Source organism: Eupeodes corollae, chromosome 2, assembly GCF_945859685.1.
Source record: "Eupeodes corollae chromosome 2, idEupCoro1.1, whole genome shotgun sequence".
NCBI lineage: Eukaryota > Metazoa > Arthropoda > Insecta > Diptera > Syrphidae > Eupeodes > Eupeodes corollae.
In genome coordinates this window covers 154,101,428-154,126,466 of record NC_079148.1, presented here as the reverse complement: position 1 = coordinate 154,126,466, position 25,039 = coordinate 154,101,428, and the positions used below count along the sequence as shown (strand labels likewise).

Below are 25,039 nucleotides of genomic sequence, written 5' to 3'. Positions count from 1 at the left end.
TTTTTACGTTATAGTTGTAAGGAAATTTTGTTTCTCTAAATCTCTTAAATTGTTTGCCAAAATTAAAATAATGTAATAATGTAAAAATTGTTCTACAATAAAACGAAACTGAACCAATGTCCATCGGTATCTCCTTTCTAATCATATCCTTTCATTCTTATTGCTCGTACTGTGTTAAATCATTATAAGAGTATTCTATCCCCTTTAACCTTAGAAAGCCGTGTCTACAATGTTCCTTTCACATACACTCTCTTTTTCCTGCTACCTCTGGCATATAACAAGGCAGGCAGTTGAGTCCTCTTCTTTTTATCCTCACCATCAGTGAAATAAAGTTGATTTCGAAAGGGGTATTCCATCAACTTGAACCTAGAAAGCAGCGTCTACAATGTTCCTTTCACATACACTCTTTCTCTCCTGAATCTCTAGCGTACCACAAGGCAGGCAGATGAGTCCTCTTCTTTTTATACAGTGTTGATTTCTAAATATTTCTCAACAGCTTATCTAAGTACTTAACCAGGCTTTCTATGATGAAATCCCCCGCTAAAAAAACACTTAACCTTCAAGTTAAATCTTAAATCATATTCCTCCACTTGTGGGTCAGATAAATTCCTTAAAAATTTTTCAAGAATTAAATCTCACCGAAATCAAAGTAAAATAATCATGAACCTTAAATTCAACGCTTACAAACCTTTAAAGAAAACCGTAGGAAAAAAAAACATCCCGGTCAAGGCTATTGAAAAATTTATGTAATAACTTAAGCGCACTTACCACACCACCAATTCATGAAAAGGCCCACTTCAAGTTAATGGCAAAGATATAATGCGCACCTACAAAATACCATAATATTGCTCTCAATGCTGTAAGCTATTTTTCAAAGAACGGAAGGAGGTCGATCGAGGATTCTTAATTTTGTTGGTTGCAAAATTGCAAGGATTTTACATCATGAATTAAAAAAATAAAAAACAAAAATCTAGGTTGTTACTATTATTGTAAAACGTAACTGCATTCATATATTTTTTATTTTTTTGTATCCTTTCTATACACATTTTTATTGAATGCACAACCAGCTTTGATCCAATTTTTGATATAATTTCAATAGCTTACCGACTTTTGCACTTCTCATTTTGTTGTGTTGTAGATATAGAGGAAGTTCTCTATACCCACTATGTATGGTATTTCCGTTTAATGCATACTCTAGACTCGAGCATCAATTCCACAGGAATAGGGAAAGAGTGAAGGTAAACCTATCAAATAGTAATAAAAGTTAGTAATAACGGAGGGGTATAAACGTATAATGTTAACGTATCCCAAACCAAACTACGGCGCGCGGGGACGGTGCATCAGAAAAAGCAGAAACACCAGAACCAGCGTTAGCATCGCACTCTTGAGGGAAATACTTCAATGATGGAGGACAGTTTTATGGAAGCATTTTTGTCGCTGTTTCGGTTATGAGGTTTCGGTATGACTTTTCCAGGACCTCACCATATTATTTTTTAGGTTTTTTCTTTTTTGCCAGTTTGGCGTGATTTTTGTGGGCAACTCGCGTCGTTGCCAGACAACAGCAGTGAATGAAATTTTATTATTAAACTTTTTCTCTCGTGAAGCTCATATTTTTTTGTGCAGGGTATGGGATGGGGTTATTTTCCGTTTTTCATTTTTCGCTTTTCCAAAAAAAAAATCCCTATGGCTGCCATGTACAGTTTATTGTCGTTTTTCATTTTTCACGGAACGTATATGAGCTGAGTGTATACTAGAGGAACGTTCCTATTTTATAACACAAAAAGTGGATAGGATATCCATAGATACGTTGCAGTCCTGTACGAGGACCTACCTAACTACGTTTTTTCACAAAATACGGGTGATGGAGATAGGGTGGATTTGTGTGGCTGTGGCATGCACCTGACAAACGGATACAGGGGCACAGGTGCGGAAATCCCGGGGATAAAGTCGTTTGCATGAAAAGGTATATAGGGGCTTAAAAGAGGAATAGGAACATAAAGAGAGGCTCTATTCGGTATGCTTTGTGTGCGATGCAATGAAGTCTTCTATCTATATATAATATTTGTACCTATATGGATTGGATAGTGTGATTCAGTGAGAAATGTTGCCCTTTGATATAACGATGGCAATGGCGTCAATGAAACGGTGTATCAAGAACAAAGCCAAAATCGAGAGACATATACAGAGACTAAAATATTGAATTGAAAGGAATTCCAAAAGGATATACACGTGAATTGCTTATTCAACTCAAAAGGAGACAAACACAAAACGCTCTGTTGAAAACGACTGACTCGCTGATGATTTTAATGAATTGAAAATAGAAAATGTGTAGCGAGAAGAAAAACAAAAAAACATGAATTAATTTGCTTTACACGACCTCGAATGGGGAAATATATATTTTTACAAGCTGATGCATCAAGGACATGCCAATTAAAGAGCCTCCTCCAGCAGCAGCACATAGGGGCTTTTAAAATTGATACATACTCAGTTCGGTATAGATATGTTGGTACTTTGAAGCCGAAGCCGGATGTCAAGGGAGGCGGATATAGCGAGGATTAGATTTGTGCACAGCTATTCTAATTGGAAGCACAGATTCAACGACTTGGAAGGTTAAAGGCACTATATTGTATAGGGAGTAGGTGAGTTGCAGAACTGATGAATACAAATTGACTAAAAATATACTATATCTATCGTGTCGTGTATCGTGTATCTGGTGTTGAGATGAAAAGAGTTGCAAAATAGTAACATCAGTAAAACTTTTGAATTGGGAGGGGGGTTAACTTGGATTTTTGTAGGTTCATTACATTTTTGTTTCTCTTTTTTTTTTGGGCTTTTTTTGTTTGTATTATGGACGGAATGAATAGAAATTTGGATGGCAGGCTTTTGAAGTTGTTTTTTTAAAATAAAATGAAGGGGGGCGTGTTAAGAAATAAAATGAAATAAATTGTTTAGTATTAGGGCAGGTGTGAAGGCTTTTTCAAGAACCTTCAATATTTATAGTTAAAAACTGAACACAGATGCTTTTGGATACAAATTTGAATGGAAAATTGTATTTAATTGGAGCTGCTGCAGACAAAATAACTTTCTCCCACAACTAGAGTGTTTTTGTTAGGTCTTTAAAAATGAGAGGGTCCAAACGAGTAAAGTGCTGAAAAACTATTAATTCGTAACGAATCTCTGTGTCCTTGAAATAACAATTTTCTTTTGAACCGTTCAATAAAAATTGCATTACATTACATTACACACTACTTAGCACATAAATGTAAAGACTAGAGAACACAGCACCTTAGGCGACTAGACTATGTAAGGTGATAACAACAAAAGACAATAATACAAGACAGAAGGACAGAAGAGAAAGAACAACAGACAGAAAGAACACATTACAACAACACGCGGTAGATTTCGAGACGGACCCACTGGGAACCCAAGCCTTATCAGTGAATAGGTCGTTGCAGATCATCAAAAAAACAATATAAATACTGGTGTGCCACAGGGTTCCGCCTTATTTCCGTCTCTTTTATGCATAATGCTAATTGTTTCTCTGACACTGATGAAAGTACTCTCAGCTTTTAATACTCTTTTTCACACTAACGTCCCTCATTGTCAGGTAAGGAAGTGCCTTGATACAATTTGATAAGCTTATTGGATTTTACTTTAACGGAAATAAGGTACAATTCAATAAGTAGAAGATCATTTTTCACAAAGGCGATGCCGCTAAAAATGCTTAAAGATGTTTGGGTTTTCTGAGACGATGCAATAAATCTGATCTAACTGCATTCTTCAATACCTTACCGCGTCCGAAGTTTGAAATAAACTCCTATGTCTGAGCAAGAAGTAGAGCTTTTAAAGCAATTTGCGGAAATAAAATCGAAAGCTCATTTACTTCCACTTTAACATCAGGGTTATGTTTTTTGCGTCACAATTATTTAAACAGGTAGGACCCGTGGCACGATGGTTATGGGTAGGACTGCGATGGGAGAGGTTTTGGGTACAATCCCTGCCTGTCTTGTGTCATCCAAAAGTTTTTTTTTTTTTTCAAGGATACTGCCGCTTGCGAGGAATTAACAAATACTCTAAGAGTAATTCTTGTCATAAAAATGCTTTCGGATTTAGCTTAAAACTGTAGGTCCCCTCCATCCCTGAAAACAGTACTCGCACAAAGGAATGGTTGAATGTTGTAAGTCACTAGTCTTTACTTTTCAACGGACTGTTGCACCACCTAATTGATTTTGTATTCGTTATTTTAACAGACTTACCCTAGTAAAAAGCCAGCTCCTCCCCTTGACAGGCTAACTATAATACTCGTTATACTAAAAATCTATACCAGTTTATTCTTGATCCCAACTCCGGGCGTATTGTGAAGTACAGAGATTCGTTCTTCAGCTGTACATCGCGAATGCAGAATGTATTACCAAGGTTGCTGTCTTTCCTTAAAGTGGCAATTGAAAAAAAGCTAAACACCAATATACTAAAATAATTCCTTTCTTAACCAATACTTTGAGATTCTTCTTTTATAAAAAAAATTGTAATCTTGAAAGATTTGTTTATTCTTCTCAAGGTTCCAAAACCAAAGCTATGTAATAAATTCAGTTTATCGCATTTAACTGTCCAAACTTATTCAAATTATTAAGATTCCGAAATTCAGAAAAATATAAAATGTCAATATTAAGAAGAAGTTATAGTCTTGGAAATTCTGTAATTTTGGTACCATACAAAGGAAAAACTTTTTACTACAAGACATCATTGCGTTATTGTCACCTTATTTAATTCTTACCATGATTCAACTATTGTCTGCCTGTTTTTTCATTAAACCACTGAACAAAACCAAAACAGAGAAAAAAAAATGTAAAACAATACAAATTATAAAAATGATCCAGGTTCTTTTCTTTTGTTCTCTAAATCAAATTATCGGAAACATTTATGCCCAGCGTAATGGTTGTGAATATTAAATCACAATTCATAGAAACTTACGAAGAAACCATTATATAGTTTTGGTTGTCTCGAGCTCGAGTTCAATGCGACACGACCAACGAACGGTGCGTGCGTCGCTCGTCGCGTCGCCGCCGCCGAAATATATCAAAAAAAACAAACCATAAGAATCATATCTGAGCTCATAATGAAGCCACCACCATTATCCAATTCCCAATTCATTTGGACGAAAAGGTGCCGGGCCATGATGGTTAAGACCGAGACAATCTTCTTTGAGGTTCGAAAGAATCCAAATATGGACACACAAAAGTAGTATAAATATCGGACTTGAGGAATAAAATGCTCCTCCCTAGTGTAAAAAATGTGCTCCGAGCATCAAAATTGCTCCTAAAGGAGGACAGCTATGACACTGGCTCGTTGGTGTAGTATCATGGGCAGTATGCATTGAGTGTCATGTGTGTGCTTGTGTGTGGAAAAAAAAAGGTGGATGAAATTTGTGGGGATTGAAAATGTGATAGGAAATTTCGAATTGATAATGAATGAAAATGTAAGGAAAATGTAAGGAAAAAAAAAAAAAAAAAAAAAAAAAAAAAAAAAAAGTGTTGGTAGAAAACTATTGTTGGGACTGTAAGAATATACTTTTTGGGCATGGGAATAGGGATGGGAAAATTTCATGCATGTTAATTACAACAACTATACAGTAGTATAAATATCGGACTTGAGGATTAGAGCATTTGGGTAAAATGTATTTTGTTGTTGTAAATTGTGAATTTTGGTGTGAATTTAGTTTTCGTGACTGTGAATTGCGGTTAGTGATGTACCTACAAAATTTTTTTATGTTTTTAGCTTGAATATTGACGTGGAGGATGCGGTGTATGTACACTGTACAGTAGGATGCTAGAAAAAAGGGACTCTTGTATGGTTTGTAGGTAGATTTCATTAGAGTATGGGTATATGAGTTTTGTATGGTAATGAGATCATTGGTTGTTTGAAGGTTGATAGTAATTTATGAAAAACAATTTAAGAAATAATAGAAAGGAAACAAATATTTTATGTCGTTTATAATAATTGTGATTTATTAATCCATGAATTGTTAGTCGGTGGGAAGCCGAGCCATTTAACATATACATTGTCTCCATTACTTTTAAGTACTTTTTCCACGAGATAAATATGAGGGTATTTAGTCTTTTGTAATTCTTTTTCGTAAAAACATCCACTAATAGGTTGACCATTAAAATCTTCAAGGAGATATGTTGGCGGGTTGGTTAGGTTTACTTTTCTTATCATAAAAATTTCCGTTGTCCAATTTGGTGTGTAGCCTTTCTCGAAAACGTGTTTGAACTTGCTTATTCTAACATTGTCGCCAACTCTATATTTACCCTGTGGAGCGATTTTAATTCTATTATAAGCTGTAGATAAGATTTTTTTTAGAGTTTTCCTGATTCACATCGATTGGGCGCATTTTTATAGTTCTATGCATAGAGTGATTGTATTCTTTCAACAAATCATTAATAATGCACGTCCATTTGTAATTACCATTAAGACTGAATTCCTTCCACATTTTCTCCTTAAGTGTGCGATTAAAACGTTCAACAATTGATGCCTTAAGGGAGCTGTATGTAGAGTAATGATTTATGTTGTATAATTTCATTAAATCGTGAAACATCTTATTAAAAAATTCTTTTCCATCATCAGTTTGAAGGTTCTTAGGCTGTCGTGATGATCTGATGAAAATTGATTTCATCGCTTCTGCAACAGATAAAGCGGTCTTATTTTTTAAAGCAACTGCCCATGCATATTTCGAGAATGTGTCAATGACCGTCATTAGGTATTTATAGCCATTATTTTCCTTGTGGTAAGGTATCATTTCAACCAAATCAGCTTGCCACAGGTCATCAAATCCTTTGATAACAACCCTACGTCGATTGAAATTCTTTCTTGCTGACCTGTGAAGCTCTTCAACAACTTGTCGTTTACTCATTTTTTTAAAGAATGCAAGAAAAAAACATTTATGTATGGTTTTATAATAACATTTATTTTAATCTTTTATATAGTAACATTAGTTTTTTTAATCTTATCAAACGATGCTCAATCATAAAACATCCACACGTATCTGGTCCCTCTTTACATGTATTTGAAGACCACGAACAGTTTGTAAAATGACATCCATGTTTAGAATTAACTTTACTAACGTTTTTATAGTTACTAAAATATGAAATATTACTTATAATCTCATCATGATGTTCTTCAAGTAAATCATATTTATAAGCCCTTAAAAAACTCATAATTTCATTTAAAATTAAAGATATGTTTATATTCGACATGATGTGCTATCGTTTTGATTTACAAATAAACTGAATCCAAGATCGGTTAGCTATGATTTCTTATATGAAAATATTTGGTTCACCTTCTTGATTCTCTTTCAGTTTTCCTATATGAAGAAGAAAATACTTTCGAAGATCATCCAACAAGCGAATTGTATTCAAATTTTGTATGTCAATGTAATCTCTTAAGATTTTTTCTTTATTTTCTAATTTATCATCTATGTATGCTTTGTTTACTGCTTCATCGGGCGTTGTAGGACTTTTTATGTTGCGAAGACGTTTTCCTTCAATATCAAAGTCACCATTCTCAGTTCGCTTAAAACCATTACCAGGAGGTCCTGCAGGACCAACAATTACTCTTTGAAATTTATTAGTGCTTCTTCCGAACTTGTCAACACTCATTTTGCTAATAAATTAAATTTTGCTCACGCAACTCTTCCACAATTGAATTTATTTCATTTTTATGGTTGTTATGCCCTGATTTTTCAGAAGCAATTAAAAGTCTCAACCTATCCACAAGCTCATTTGGATCATCCCAATACACAAAATCAATAGGGTTGGTTGAGTAGATCATTGCAGGTGCATTAATTGTGTATGCTTTTCCAATTTTCTTTTGTGTATTTTGTGTCATACCCTGGACCAAAGGTTTAATGATTTTCTTATACTTTTGTCCTCTATTACCTTTAACCTGTGAATTCATATCATGATTTTTCATGTGTGCACATGTTTTTTGTAGTATTGTCTGATACTGCTTTAAATCTTCACTAGTATAAATACTCTTTCGTGGATTTTTATGTAGAACAAGTTCGAGAAGACCATCAGTTCCACGGAAAATTTCTTTATCAATTACAATATTGTTTTCATCATTAATTCGAAAATTTGATCTCCCTAACTTGTTTGAATTTGATTCAACGTCAAAGTATGGACCATAGATTTTATCATGATCTGAATTTGAAAGTATGGCTTCATTAATCGGAGTACTTTCATTGAAGCTATTTGAAGGTGTTTTAAATGAAGAGTCGTCATCGGCTAACATTGAATTCGTTAATGATAAATTTAAATCTCTCTCTAGAGAAATTTTTTCATCTTCTTCTTCTATAGGACTTTTAAATTGAAGACGACGTTTTACAGTAGGTGGTTTTATTTCTTTAAATTCATCATTTATGTTTTCATTATTTTTCACATTTTTCGCGATTTTCTGTAAGGGTTCAACAATTGTTTTGAACGTGTTTTCAATTTCAGTATCTTTAATCAATTTTCCAGTCTTGAGGAGCATATACTTTTGTTTAAAGCTTTCTGTGTATTTATAAGATTTTTAAGCGTATTCATATTCGTATCCATAGCTATTTAGAGTGTTAGATTACTTCTAATAGGATCTGAAGAATGGGTAGTCCAATACAGGACGGTTCAATACAGGACGGTTCAATACAGGTCGGTTCAATACAGGGCTATTCAATACAGGGCTGTTCAATACAGGGCTGTTCAATACAGGGCTGTTCAATACAGGGGCTGTTCAATACAAGGCAGTAATATTAAGATAGGTGTATTAATATGAAAAGCAGTTTCACGACTGTATCAATTTATAAAATAACTGTTTCTTTAAAAGATTTTTTATACCGTCCATTTTTAACGCAACTATCTTTATCAATAACTAAAAACCCATACAATTCTTTCCAGCATTCTGAACACAACTCTTTAAACTGTTTGAACGTCATATCTGAATTAATATGATCATTAAAAATATGTTTCAAATTAAGATCATCTTGCTTGAAAAGAATTATATAGTTAGCGTTATCTCGAATCAAATGTTTTGGAATGTGTGTATATGATTGGCATAAGTAGAAGCTATCTACACCGCTATGTCGACCCATACAAAAGTAGTCTCTTATGGTATTTTGTTTTTCACAAGCTACATCGTCAAATATGAAAACTGAATTGGGTTTAGCCTTAGAAGGCAGCATAACTTCACAATTATTTGAAAATTCATAATAATGCATTTCTTTTATTGATTTTATAACCTTTTTTAGATATGCATATTTTGGTTGATGCAATGATTTTGAATAAAGGTATATATTTTCAAACTTTAAACCATTGACATCTAAAAGAATGCTTAACATAACGTTTGTTTTCCCACAATTAGATGGGCCTACAATTATTCCTCGAATACTATTTGGAAATAATGTTCCATGCTTCTTTTTTTGTTTTACATTTCCATCAAAGTTTTGTACAGAAATAGCTTCTTGCTGTCTTACAAACTTCATTTTGTAGAATGAGGCTTTTACACATAAATCCCCGTGTTTTATAAACATTATTTCATAATCGCTCCATGCGTCTAAGAAAACAGTTATATAATGATTGATTTTAAGACCCACTCTGTTAGTTTGAATAATTCAGTTCAGGGAAACGGATTGGTTAATTCAATAATAAACAAACTTCCTTTTGAGTTACATCTACCATCTTATAATTTTTGTGGACCTGGAACTAAACTTAAAGAGCGTCTTGCTAGAGGAGACCGTGGAATCAACCAATTGGATGAAGCTTATCGAGAACACGATATTGCATACAGTAAAAGCAATAATTTGAATTATAGACATACAGCCGATAAAATTTTGGGTGAGAAATCCTGGCAGAGGTTTAGAGCTAAGGATTCAACACTACCAGAAAAAATAAATAGTCTTTTAGTTACGAGCATGATGAAGGCTAAATCTACTCTTGGAATGGGTATATCATCAAAAACAAAAACAAAGAAAGTCCGTCAGTGCCCTAGGATTAAGAAAACAAATCTATTCAAAAATGCGGTAAAAGAAGCCAGAGCGGCAATAAAAAATCTGAACACTGAAGACTCAAATAAATTAGCAACAACGGCTTTACATGCAGCCAGACAAATAATAAAGAAAAAACGTAGGAGTATAACACTTCCTAGAGTAATACCAATTCCCAAAGTTGGAGGACTTTTACCATTGCTACCTATCTTAGCAGGGTTATCAGCTGTAGGTTCTCTTACCGGTGGTGTTGCAGGAATGGCGAAAGCTATAAACGATTCAAAGATCGGAAGACAACAATTGGAAGAAAATAGACATCACAATAAAGCTATGGAAACAATAAAACTTAAACAAGGAAAGGGCCTTTATCTGAAGCCATATAAAACTGGTTTGGGGTTATTTTTAAGTCCGCAAGAATCAAAAAACTATTAAAAATGCTACCCAACCGCCCTCTCACTAACATAGATATATCGCATTTTGGCAAAAACTATATCCCAAATTTCCGAGGCGTTTTTATGAGGGATGAATTGCCAAACAAACCATTTAAAAGAGAGAGTGGAGTCGTAAATTTAGATGATAATAGTGGGATCGGTACCCATTGGGTAGCATATAACAAAAATAAAAATAATGTACAATATTTTGATAGCTTTGGTAATTTAAGACCTCCCCAGGAAATAGTAAGATACTTGCATGGAAATAATATTTATTACAATCATAAATGTTTACAGCGTTTTAATACATTTAATTGTGGACATTTATGTTTGAAGTTTCTTGTTGATCAGAATAAATAAGCTATACATTATAAAATTCGTTTCATTTCTTTTCCACTGATAATGTCGATAACACTTACACTGAGCGGGAACAAGTCTACTCTCACAACAGAGTACTTTCCACCAATAGTATTAGACTCGAATTATGTTTGTGGATTAGTGGATTTCCAAACATACAACTCCATACCTAACGTTGATGTAATGAATAATTTATTTCATTTAGGTAATGATGTAATTAAACTTCCTATTGGCTCTTACGAAATTGAAGATATAAATAATTTTATTCAAGAAGGGCTTTTAAAAAAAAATAATACGGCAAGCGTAAAGATCAGAGCAAATAACAACACTTTAAAATGTGAAATATACTGCAGTGAAGACATAGATTTTTCACATCCTAATTCCATTGGTTCACTACTGGGGTTCAGTAACAGAAAACTGGTTGCAAAACAAATGCATGAGTCAGATCTTTACGTTGATATCAATCGTGTAAATACGGTGAGAGTTGAGTGTAACTTAATTGACGGAACATTTATAAATAACCAATCTGCGCATATACTTCATCAATTTTCAATCAAAGTCAGTCCAGGGTATAAAATAATTGAGGTTCCTAAAAATGTTATTTATTTACCAGTGAACGTGAAGAAGATAAGTTCAATAACAATAAATTTGTTAGATCAAGACGGAAACCTTATTAACTTTCGAGGTGAATTAATAACGATACGATTACACCTCAATCACCAAAAATGATAATTTATAATACTATATCTGATGCTAATAATTCCTATAAAAGACAGGGTTCACCGGGCTCTATAATCAATGCTTCATCAACTCCTAAAGCAACAGTACAAACGCTAACAGAAGCAAACCAATTGTTTTTATTATCATTAGGATTCACATTGAAGAAAAGAAAATAATAAATTCAATTTAACAAAGTAAGATATGCTGAATATTTTTCAAGAACCAACATTTGATGATAGTATTTCAAAATACGAATATCATTCCTATTCCCCGTATTTAAACAACTTCGGTAAAAATGACATCATCCACATCTGTGTGCAACATCAAAATCTCAATATATTACCTTCGGAAAGTTACATTTATGTTGAGGGGACTGTATCGAAAAATGATGGATCGGAAGTCAAAAAGACACAACTTGTAAACAATTGTATAGCATTTCTCTTTGATGAGATCCGATATGAACTGAATGGTATTGAAATAGATAGTAATCGTAATGTTGGAATCACAACTTCTATAAAAAATTATATTTCTTTGAATCAAAATGAAAGTGTTATGTTGTATAATGGAGGTTGGTGTCCAAATTCTTCATTAAACTTAGATGGACCATATTTTAATTTTTGTTTGCCGCTAAACAAACTTTTGGGTTTTGCAGAGGATTTCAAAAAAATAATTCCTAATGCTCGACATGACTTAATTCTAACCCGTTCTCGTACTGATGAAAATTCACTAATAGCTGATGCAGATGAACAAGCGAAGATAACATTACTCAAAGTTCAATGGAAAGTTCCGCATGTTCACCTTACTGATTCTTTGAAATTGAACCTATTCAAGTCTATAAATGATAATGACACTATGAAAATTGCATTTCGTAATTGGGATTTATATGAATATCCTGTCCTACCTACAAGTGACCATCATATTTGGAATGTTAAGACCACTTCACAAGTTGAAAAGCCTAGATACATTATTGTTGCGTTACAAACTAACAAGAGAAATCAACTGAAAGAGAATCCTACCTATTTTGATCATTGTAACGTTACCAACGTAAAGGCATATTTAAATTCTGACGTTTATCCATACGAAGACCAAAATATATCATTTAAAAACAACAACTTTAGTATTATTTATCAGATGTACTGTGAGTTTAGAAAAAATTATTATAATTGTTCAGTTGCAGAGCCATTGCTAACAAGAACTCTCTTTAAATCACAAGCACCGATTTTTGTGATTGATTGTAGACATCAGAATGAAATAGTGAAAACTGGACCAGTTGATATTCGTTTGGAAATTAAAACAGCTAAAGAACTACCTCCAAATACATCAGCGTATTGCCTTATGCTGCATGATCGAATAATAAATTACAATCCTCTGAGTCAATTAGTATCTCGAAATATTTAAAGATTTAGTTCAATATAGCTTATAATCAAGAACACACGAACCCTAGCAATGGCTTTCATCATTGACATTCAAGGTTTTAGAGGTCCCAATGACAAGTTGATAGTTAAGGAAATAGCTATTCTGCGTGGCTGTAGCCATCAGCACTTCATTATAACACCTCCGTTTGACTTTAAGCATTTACCAACAACATTAAAAAGACAAGCAAAATGGCTATATCAAAACCATCATGGTTTGCACTGGAATGGCGGATTCACCAAATATAATAAAGTGGAAGAATTTCTTCGAGATAATATTATAAATCACATTGTTTATGTAAAAGGCGATGAAAAATTACAATGGATAAAGCGATAACTAAATGAAAACGTTGAAGTAATAAATGTTGAAAATATAAACTGCCCCAACTTCAAAGAACTGAAAAGACTTTTTCCAAGTGAGACAAGATGCTTATCACATAGCAAATGCTGTGCCCTGCAAAATGTATTTTTAATTAATAATTTTGTATGCAGCCAGAATCTAAAGTTTTCCTAAAAATGTAATGTGAAATAAAAAGCAACAATTTTTTTTTTTTTTTTTTTTTTTTTTTTTTTTTTTTTTTTTTTTTAATGTTCTTTATTTTAAAAATTCCTTAAGCTTAACATTTTTTTGTTTTGTTTTTCTTATATAAATAGGTTAATAAATAAAAATAATTTACTTAAAATTAACAATATTTCTTTTTTGTTTTTAATGTGTATTCATTTGATAATGACCCCATGCGTAGGTGCTTACTCCATCTTCCCTTATATATCTCTTATCATCAAGATGACTTAAAACAATCTTATTTAGCTGTTGTGTATAGATTTGGTGAGCAAAAGATCGAAAAACAAACATTTCACCATGAAAAATTCGTTTGTTATACAAACAATCCTTATAGCTGGCTAAATTTATATCATTCAATGCTATTTTCTTGACGCCTTTAGCTTTTTTTACTTCCGTTTCTTCAACAGAATAAGAATACATTTTCGATCTTAACCCAATAAATTCCTTCATTATCTTCCCAGAATTTTCATCTTTCATCATACCCAAGACTTTTTTATTTTTTATTGGAATATTATAGGGATTATCAACTGAGTATGCAGAAGTATCGAAATATGAATCAATATCATGTTGAATATCATTATAAAAATCGTGAGTTTTTATTGTATATATAAATGAATCTGTATCCATATAGTTTAATTTTAAACAATTACCATATTTGGGTTGCATATAGCTATAATGGAAGTCATACATTTTCCATTTAGAAAACTCTAACACACAAAATCCCAAGTACAACGGCTTATCGTAATAAGTATTAACTCTTTTCATTTGAATTGCCGTCATTTCATCAGTGAATTTAGTTAAACTATGGAAATTCGGTTTTGCTATTAAAGCTCTAGCTCCTAGACGTTTTTTGTGACTCCCCCAAGAGGTTACAATCTTAACATCTTTTCTTTTATCTACGTTTTCCATAGTTTTCCCAAAAACACTATTGTTCATTAACTTAAAGAAATTTTTCTCAAAATCGCTCGTAGCTAAGGTGCGATGTTGATTATTCAAATCAATATATTTTTGAAGCCACCTAGATTGTTTAAACTGTAAAACTCTATGTATACGAATGAGTTTTAACCCATTTTTAATACATTGTTGTAGATTTTTATAATGTATAACATAATTTTGTTTTGGAGTTAAATCTGCTATTAATTTCGAAAACTTTGATTGATTTACTTTTTTGTTTTGCACACAAAATGGTAAATCATTATGACATTCATGCAAGGAATCTGGGTATTCTAAGTCTACTTCATATATATACCCGACTTCCGAGTCATCTGAAATATTCATTAAATCAATGTTTTGAATATTATTAACCCATTTAATAGATGAATAAGGTAGAGGACAAGACATTGCCCACCCATATAAATTGTTGGCATCAACATACATCAAATACTGTGAATCTTTTGTTTCATCATAGTTTTGCATATATTTATTGTTGGCAACTGAGTGGCGATGTGAACATTGAGAGATGCCTCCTCTAATACCCTTCTTTATGAAATTATATATTTCAATGTCTTGAATAAGATCCAGCTTTATATGGGTTTTTCTAAGCATTGCATCCCAAGATAACCCTGGTGCTGTGTAATAATGACAGGGATCAAGTTCGTAAATACTTTTACAAATAATTTTAAAATTTTCAAATATGTCAGCTAGTAGAAGAACGTCAGTTTTTAAATATAACTCCATATAATCTGAAAGAGTCTGACATTTAAAAACTGTCCATACTTTTTTAGCATGATTGTATTCGCTATCGGAGCAAGCTTCACCAGTCAATTTATTTTTAAAACACTCTTGAGGAGGAAGGGTTTTTTCCTCTAAACTCTCCCATGTTTTTACATGATCATAGGGAAATACACCTTTCCTTGTCAGAAGCTTAAACTCTTCTTCAATTGGAAAATTAGATCTTATTAATTTAAAATCACTTGGTGTTAAGTCTTTTGTAAGGGAATCAATGCTAGAAGGCATAAAACGTAGAGAATCCAAAAATCTCAGTTCTATAGTTCTGTTATCAAACGTATGTAATGTCTTTGAAACAGAAATATAGCGCTCCTTATTAAGAGGAATGCAAGAAATATTTCCGTTGTATGAAGCAAGTTCTTTGATAAGTAAATGCGAATCATACCCGGTGAAATTATGGAACAATATTGGGAAAAATTTAGGTTTTTGGTAAATCAAATTACATTTATTATGCGCTGGGCCATTATATTTGCCTGTATAATGACAATGATCTGCAACTCGATCTGTTCCTAACTCTTTGTTGCAGATATGACATAATGGACAATTTCTTTGATATTCTAAATCAATTTCTGATAAAAGTAGCATGGGTTTAGAATTTCTTTTATGTAATTCATAGCAATCTTTTATCAGAGAACTAACAAAATCTTTTACACAATTGCTGCCTTTAAACATTTTAAATCTATTGAGAGAACTATCACAAGATTTTATAAAGTAAGCACCTGCGCATGGGATATGTTTTTGAATATTTAAACTACTACTAATACTACTACTACTACTAGCATTACCTGGGGATCCTACTTCCTCGAGGATGCATTCGAAATCTGCATATATTGTGAAAGGCACGTCCATCTTCCGCTCAAAATGTTCAAACGATACAGTCTTTTTATCGTCGTTGGGCATTTTTGTCACCATTTTACAGCAGTTGTCCTTGTGCGTCATCAGTTTTTCTTCAGATATAAATCTTAGCAAGCACGTGTTGCAAAACCAAGATTTTCCTCTGTAGTTTTTCGCCTGCGTTGAAACAAGTCTAAAAATAAAAAATTTTAAAGAAATTAGAAAAATGTATATGTTTTAATAATAGGTAATAATCAGATCTATAATTGCAATAAAGCTTACCTTGATATGCTTTTAATCCAGACAAAGTGCGAAATTCCCTCGTTTTGCAAGAGAATTAGATTGATGTGATTTCTCTTCTCCTGTGGTGTAATGTAATAGGGTCCTACTACTATCTTCTTCTCATCGTCAAATCCAAACACATTGATGCTTAAAGTAGGGTTTAGTGTTTCAAACTTAGAAATATCGCTAAGTCTTAAAGGAAATTGCAGATCAGCGAAATCAATTCTGATGTTATTTTTATAAATCGTTCGTGAACTGATATCTCGTATCTTGTATGTTTCAGGTTTATGGGTATTGTTCTTTCCTTTGCTAAAAAGTGCTGAGATGATGGCCCATTTGAAACAATACTCATCAGTGTTGTGAACGTTTATACAGGCTCTTTTTCTAGAAAGAAAACTAGGCAACGGTATATGTCTTGAACCTTTGATTGGTGTGTATTGATTTATGTTTATTTCCACGTGACATATCCGCAGCAAGGCCCATCCACTGTCTTTTTCTTGAAATTCTTGCATTTTCGTGTCAATTTCATCTATCATATTCCTATATGAAGAAATTATATCACTGCCTTCAAGTGCAATTTCCATTTTTGTGTTGAAACTTTTAAGACTTAGCTCCATTTCATCCTCCGACGTAAATTTAATATACTCAGCAAACAATTCTAAGTTGAACTTAACACTTTGCAACTTTTCCAGGTGATCTTTCAATTTTCCTAGAATTGCTGACTCTGCTTCATTGAGAAACTCAGGGGGACTTAGGTTTTCTTCACTCTTGTTTTTATAAATGAGAGTTTCTACTCTCCCATTGAAACAACTTTTCAGCACCAGGAAGTCATCAGAAAGGAGTTCTGCAACAAGTCGCTTATGGACATTTCGCCGTACATGGTTTGTCCAATCTCTTGCATTGATGTTCAGCTCACACACATCACAATATTTTATTGCAGACTTCTGAGTTCCTTCTGCGTTCGAAAACATGGCCTCTATCAAACTGATGTGTTCAATACTTTTTAAGTGATTATCCCACTGACAAAATATAACATCTTTTTCGCAGATTTCGCAACGCGTTTTCGCTGGTCCAGCTTGAGTCGAGCAATCACCGTTTTGGAAGATTTCATGATCCAAAGAACTGTCTTCAAATAAAAGTTCTTGTTGCATTTTTAAATGTGCCTTGCTCTTCAAATGGTTATTCCATTGACATGGGATCACATTTTTATCACACACCACACATAATCTTTTTGCAGGGGCAGCTTCTTTCGAGCCATCCATTTTCTCAAATAATTGCTTAACCAATTCCGAATGAGTATTGGTTTTAGCATGATCAATCCACTGCCCCTTTTTAACACTTTTTTCACACACATAGCAAAAGTTTTTATTTTCACCGTTAACCGATTCCCTTAAAGACGTATGAATTTTCATATGTCTTTTCAAATTAAAATTTTTGGAAAACGATTTTCCGCAAACTTCACATAAAAACGACTTCATGATTGAATTGATTTTTGGGTCGTACCGGGGTGAGGTATTCTTTAAGAATAAGAATATTTTGAATATATCAGCTAGGTTTGTATATAGCTCAAACATCTTGAATATCAAAACCGAGTTAGTAGATAATCAGACTCCCCTTAGTAAGTAATCTACACCTCATAAATTTAGTATTTTATTATTTTCTAATGAATCTCTGACTATGTACTGTAGATAAGTATACATCATAATTTATTCATCTAGGATTTTCTGATGTTCATCATGCTTTAAAAATTGACACATATTACTTTTGGTAAAATATTTATATTTCTGATTTTCTAGTGGCCTCATAACTTAAAAAGTAAGTTTACATGATGATGGTATACGTGAAGATAGTTTATAATTTATTCTTTTTAAATTTACTGACCATCCTTTGACCCAATAAATTTAGTATCTATGATTTTTTAAGAAAAAATGCTATTAAGTTTGTATTTTATGGTTTTCTAGCTAGCAAACAGATTTTGAAACTGTAATATGCTTTTCTCGCCTTAATAACTTGTTACATGCCCAATATAAAAACCTTAAAAGTATATTTAAATACTATTGATTTTGTATGAATTCAGTTTAATTTATTTTCGCTGATTAACCAGAGGTAAACATGTTGAAACCTGTCAAACTCTCCCCCTCATAAAGTAAACACTTTTACGCAAATGAAATAGTTAACACCTCGCGCCAACACGCGCGACTATGATTTGCCAATTCAGCATAACAGCATATTCTCATAAGTTCCCACGATTGGTGGGTATCATATTCTGGACAACGGTGCATTGAGGTGAATGCACCGACACTACGAGTATCAAGGTCGCTGACGCAGCAATCATCGATGCACGCCGTTAGGTGTTATTTTAGGGAATTAGTTTTAAGTTAATCAGTTCAATTGTGAGCCCGGACCTGATTAGTCGTTAAATAAATATATTGTCAAATTTAATAACCGTTTATTTATTCCGTAAGTCGAACCGTTGGGCCAGCCCCTCAGGGGTTGGCGTTCGCTTTTTTTCATATACGAATCCGCGATTCGTTAATTGGCGCCCGAGCAGGGACCGCGTTGCAAAACTGTATCCTTTTCGCCTGTAGATCCTAGTTCATTACCAATACGCTCTATTTGAGTGAACGTCACTGTTAACATGGGAACACAGTTGACCATTTTGGATAATAACTAAACTTTTCGCATAAACATGGGAACATGCGAATATCTGTTAAGGCTAAAGGATACGACGGTGATGGTGATCGTTCCATTAGTAGGCTGCTTGCGGCTAAACGGGATTCAAACGACACCTCCCACGCAACACGGTTCCTTGGAAACCCTATTCCGTCGGTTAAGGGGAGTACTAAATCTAAACCCTTTTTTTTTCAGGAAAAAATATTTCAACAAAAAATATATATCTTTTAAAAGACTAAAGACTAAAGCGAGGAAGTTATGATAATTGTGTGAGTGGGAAAAAAGAGCCCATAATTTATCTATATTCTATAGAAAAAGTGATCCTTGAAGCATTAAGCTATTCAAAGAAAAGATATATATATATTATTCCTAATTTGAAAAGAATAATCATATTTAATTTATTAATTGTTATTAATTGTGCAAGTGTGAGTGTGTGCAGTTATTTGATATAAAAGAAAAAAGAAGTTTAATAAGGTGAAAAATAATCTTTCATAATCTGTGCCTAGTGTCTGTTAAGGTAAGCCTACATTTTACATTTTTTTTTATTCTTATTTTATTTTTTGAGAGAGATTTTTAAAATAAAAACATAAACTATGGATCAAGTCGCCCAACAAATTGTTGAATTGACTGGGGCAGTCAGTAGCTTGATTTCCCAATTGAAAAGCTTTGAGAGGAGAATCGAAGCTGTCGAAGGAAAAACAAATTCGTCAGCCACCTCAGCTGCACCTTCTTCGGCTGTTAGCCATTTTGAGCTTAGTCCTCCTCAAACAGAGGCTGATCTCAGGGAAATAAGTAAGCTACCTGACTGCGTTAAAGAACTTCAGGTCTTTAATGGAAATCCTACTCAATATGTATCATGGATACATACTGTAGAGGGAATCCTTAAAGACTATGAAATAGTTAAATCAAAACCGCTTTACCGTGCGATTTTACAACAATGCACTATCGAGACTTAATATTGTAAACGACCACTCGACTGTCTCAGCTAAAGCTGAAACAGAATGTGAAGTGAATGCGTTACAGAACACATCTTCAACAGACACAGCTTCCGAACAAAATTTCGCTGATGGTAGATCCGATACTGATACAGCTTTCGAACAGGTTTCCTCCTTAGGATCACAAGATGTCGAATCGGCTTCAACTGTGTCGGCCAGTGGAACAATGCACAGTGCAGAGCAGGATTCAACGGATCTGATTCCTCATGTGGAAGCTCCATTGAATGTTTTCCGAAACCAGATTATTATCAGGGTTTCAGATAATAAACTTGATTCGATGGAGGAACCACATCCCGGTTACATAAGACACTACTTCTCAACTCCGTATCTAGATAACGTTGCCCTAACAGCTGTCCTTAAAGCCAAACTTAGGCCCAATATAGTTAATGGCATTAAAATTCCTGAACTTTGTATGGAACTTCTGCAAAAGGTATATTTGGAAACGTTTTCCAGCTATAAGATTAGGCTGACACAAAGAATTGTTGAAGATGTCACAGACGAGAATCGAGTGTGGGAACTCATTAGTAAGGAACACAAGCGAGCTCATAGAAATGCTCGAGAGAACAAGGAACAACTCCTTGAAAGATATTACTTCCCGAAAATGAATAGCTTAATAACACGCTATGTAAAGTCCTGTGACATTTGCCTTACAAACAAGTATGATCGACATCCGGCGACCCCTATGTTTCAGCCTACTCCTATTCCCTCTTATCCTTGTGAGATATTGCACATGGATATTATGGAAATCCAGGGTGAAAAGTTTATATCATGTATCGACAAGTTTTCAAAGTTTGCTAAATTATTCCACATTAGGAACAAGTCCTCTCTATATCTAAGGGACAAAGTGATGAAAGTACTTCACTATTTTACAGTCCCCAGGATATTAGTTACAGACAATGAAAAAAGTTTTCTCAGCCCCATAATAATTAACTTTATCAAAATGCTCGACATAAAGATGTACCAAACACCCGTTAATCGTAGCGAGGTTAACGGCCAAGTTGAAAGATTTCATTCAACAGTTCTCGAAATTTTTCGATGTTTGAGAGCCGAGTATAAAGAACTTAAGCTAAGGGAGCTGATACACATATCGGTCGATCGATATAACAATACAATTCACTCGGTCACTGGCAGAAAACCATCTGACATGTTTTTTAACAGAAGTTCCAGAGTAAATTATCAAAAGATGTCAAATTATCGGATAAAAGTAAATCAGGAACTTAGGGAAAAGATAGAAAAAAATCAAAAGGCCAAAAACCAATGGCATAATAAAAAGAAATCTATCCCGAAGAAATACAAAAAAGGTGACGTAGTCTACACATCCTTCAAGAGGATTCAGGGCAAACATAAGCCGCTGTATCGGAAGGAGGTGGTAGCAAAAGATAACAAGGTAACCATTATAACAGACACAGGTAGAAAAATTCACAAATCCCAATTAAAGAATATTTAACTACAGAACACACACCCGCACAAAGAAAGCACACATCGAAAAAAAAAAAAAAAAAAAAAAAAATGTACCCTTGCAATGTAATGTAAAAAGACATAAAATGATAAAATGTAATGAAATAAATACATAAAATGTATAAAATAGTACATTTAATAAAATGACATAGGTAACGAAACCTTAATGTCAAAGCCAAAGCATGGAATAATGAAATGAATAAAATGCAGAAAAATTGTATATTTATTAAATGTATGGCAAAAATCATCATACTAATGAAATACATGCATACATAAAATTGCATAAAAATTGCAAAAAATTATTTATATATAAAAATTTAATTTTTTATAATATATATGTAAAAAAAAAAAAAAAAAAAAAAAAAAGGTCAATGGCACCATGCCTAAACAAAAACCAAACTATATTATCTATATTATTACATAATTAATAACCATTTCTTTTTCAGAATATTAATTTTAATTTTTCCATTTTTTCTAGATATTTTAATAACGATATTACATTATTAATATTTTTAAACTTTTCATGACCTATTTTTTTCCTTATTAAGTTTATATTTAACTGATTTATTTATATTTAACCAATGTAACAAATTTAAAACACAATATAGCTTATTATTCCTAACGGCCGTGCAAGGCTTCACTATCTTCGAGTACCAGTCCCCAATGGTAACAATAAAGGAAGGACCAGGGTGGATTATCGATGGACACTTCAAATTGGTGCATTTGATCCGGTTAGATGAATTTGAAGATCTGCTCAACAAAATGACTTTAGCTGTCCAAGCTGTAATCAAGCAACCTGAAAAGAAAATCGTGGCACGCCATCACCTTACCCAGCTTCACGAACGAATCGATATGCTCAAAGGAAAAATGCATAGAAGGCAAAGGTCGATTAATTGGATTGGTTCTGCGTGGAAATGGTTGGCCGGTAACCCTGACGCAGCAGATTGGGATGAAGTGCTCAAAAACGAGAACAACATAATCGAGAATAATAATCATCAATACAAAATAAACGAGAGGATCCTTAGGATAACAAAGGATATCACCCAAAGAATCAACCAGGTCATTAACAGCACCGTAATCCAAACGTCATCGTCTAATAGGGCTATCCACGAGCAAAACGTTATGGACGAATTATTAGTGGTGAAAGAAGATGTAAACGAAATTGTTCGCGCCTGCCAGATGGCGAGAAGCGGAATCGTAAATACAAATCTCTTGGACCATGAAGAGATCAACAGGCTTATCAGCGAAGTTGAAACTTTACCATATGCTAACGTTGTGGAGGCTTTGCAATTTGGTAAACCATCAGTCTATACCAACGATTCCATCCTACTGTACGTACTATCTATGCCTAAAGTCAGCAGGACTGAGTACAACTTGTTATTGACCAGAGCGTCAATCCTGGGAGGAAAGCAAGTCGACCTACCTTATTCTAAGATTCTAGCAAACCATGAAGATACCTATGGCATAATATCCAACTGCCTTAGTATGGGCAACATGACGACTTGTGATGAAAGCTCTTTAGAAAAATTGGAAGAAGAGGGATGCGTAGTTCGGTTGCTTAAAGGAGGGCACGCTAATTGTGCAATTCGTACCAATACAGCCAGTATCACGGAACTGATCAAGGAAGACACGATATTTGTCACAAACTTCCAAGGAAAATTATATAGCAAGAACATATCAAAGGATCTCTCCGGTACATATTTGATCCAGCTCTACAATGAATCAATTCGACTAAATAACAGAACATTTGTTAGCCTGACGGCAACATCGCTTCAAGCGCTTCCACCAGTTTTAACCAACACATCCTTGAAAGTGAACAAAGTGGACATCGAATACCTTCATGACATGAGCATCAAGAACATCAAGATCCTGAATGGCCTATCATATCGGCTAAACACCTATACTGCTACGGATGTGACGATCCTCCTGATATTGGCAATAGTTGTATGGATGATATGGCGCAAGCTGCACAGGAAGATTGACTTACCAAAGATCCAAATCCTACCACCACCGGTGCTACCTACCCCTAACATCTCATCTTAAAATACTGATCTACGGGACGTAGATTTTCAAAGGGGGAGGAGTTAACACCTCGCGCCAACACGCGCGACTATGATTTGCCAATTCAGCATAACAGCATATTCTCATAAGTTCCCACGATTGGTGGGTATCATATTCTGGACAACGGTGCATTGAGGTGAATGCACCGACACTACGAGTATCAAGGTCGCTGACGCAGCAATCATCGATGCACGCCGTTAGGTGTTATTTTAGGGAATTAGTTTTAAGTTAATCAGTTCAATTGTGAGCCCGGACCTGATTAGTCGTTAAATAAATATATTGTCAAATTTAATAACCGTTTATTTATTCCGTAAGTCGAACCGTTGGGCCAGCCCCTCAGGGGTTGGCGTTCGCTTTTTTTCATATACGAATCCGCGATTCGTTAATTGAAATGAAAAGAGGCAATTAAAAACAAAATATGTATGCTCAGAACATGTAAGGTTTATTTAATAATTTACAGTTCTTCTTCAATTTTAATACTAGCAGTTCGTCCTAACGGACATAAATAGGTAAAGTTGAATGAACCTCGATTGATTTCGGTTATTGCAGCGTCTGACAATTTGTTGTATCGCATTGGGAAGAAAGTCTGAAAGAAAAAAGTCTTTAGTATTTACGTTTTTAAACGTTTTAAGAAATAAAAATGGAAAATTACCTGAAATTCGCCCAAATCAGCAACAATTCGTTCTCCAAATTTCGTAACACAACGTTTCAGTTTACCAATACGATATTTTTCATTTTGTTTTAATTCAATAACCTTTTTACAAGGCTTGAACAAAACTTCCTCTTCAACTTGTAAAAGTTCTTCTCTGAGATTCATCGTCGACGGTATGAGATACATCCTAAACTGAAACAGCTATTTATACAGAAATTTCTGAAAAAAATGTGGAAGGAATTTAGTTTTAATCACACCAAATTGGACAACGGAAATTTTTATGATAAGAAAAGTAAACCTAACCAACCCGCCAACATATCTCCTTGAAGATTTTAATGGTCAACCTATTAGTGGATGTTTTTACGAAAAAGAATTACAAAAGACTAAATACCCTCATATTTATCTCGTGGAAAAAGTACTTAAAAGTAATGGAGACAATGTATATGTTAAATGGCTCGGCTTCCCACCGACTAACAATTCATGGATTAATAAATCACAATTATTATAAACGACATAAAATATTTGTTTCCTTTCTATTATTTCTTAAATTGTTTTTCATAAATTACTATCAACCTTCAAACAACCAATGATCTCATTACCATACAAAACTCATATACCCATACACTAATGAAATCTACCTACAAACCATACAAGAGTCCCTTTTTTCTAGCATCCTACTGTACAGTGTACATACACCGCATCCTCCACGTCAATATTCAAGCTAAAAACATAAAAAAATTTTGTAGGTACATCACTAACCGCAATTCACAGTCACGAAAACTAAATTCACACCAAAATTCACAATTTACAACAACAAAATACATTTTACCCAAATGCTCTATTCCTCAAGTCCGATATT

At 33.8% G+C, this 25,039-nt stretch overlaps 1 protein-coding gene across 1 annotated transcript; it reads right to left on the bottom strand.

The window, feature by feature from the left end:
* Positions 1–23,949: 23,949 nt before the first annotated feature.
* LOC129946929 (uncharacterized) lies at positions 23,950–24,760 on the bottom strand. The gene is made up of 2 exons (XM_056057310.1): positions 24,181–24,760; positions 23,950–24,114 (listed from the first exon to the last, which is right to left on the bottom strand). The coding sequence occupies exons 1-2, from the start codon at positions 24,364–24,366 to the stop codon at positions 23,983–23,985; spliced, it is 318 nt and encodes a 105-aa protein (XP_055913285.1). The 5' UTR covers positions 24,367–24,760; the 3' UTR covers positions 23,950–23,982.
* Positions 24,761–25,039: the final 279 nt, after the last annotated feature.

Excerpts from the sequence above, each read along its gene's own strand:
- LOC129946929 (XM_056057310.1), bottom strand. The coding sequence starts at position 24,366 with ATGTATCTCATACCGTCGACGATGAATCTCAGAGAAGAACTTTTACAA. Across the intron at positions 24,115-24,180 it reads CTGATTTGGGCGAATTTCAG|ACTTTCTTCCCAATGCGATA; the intron begins GTAATTTTCCAT and ends TTTTTCTTTCAG.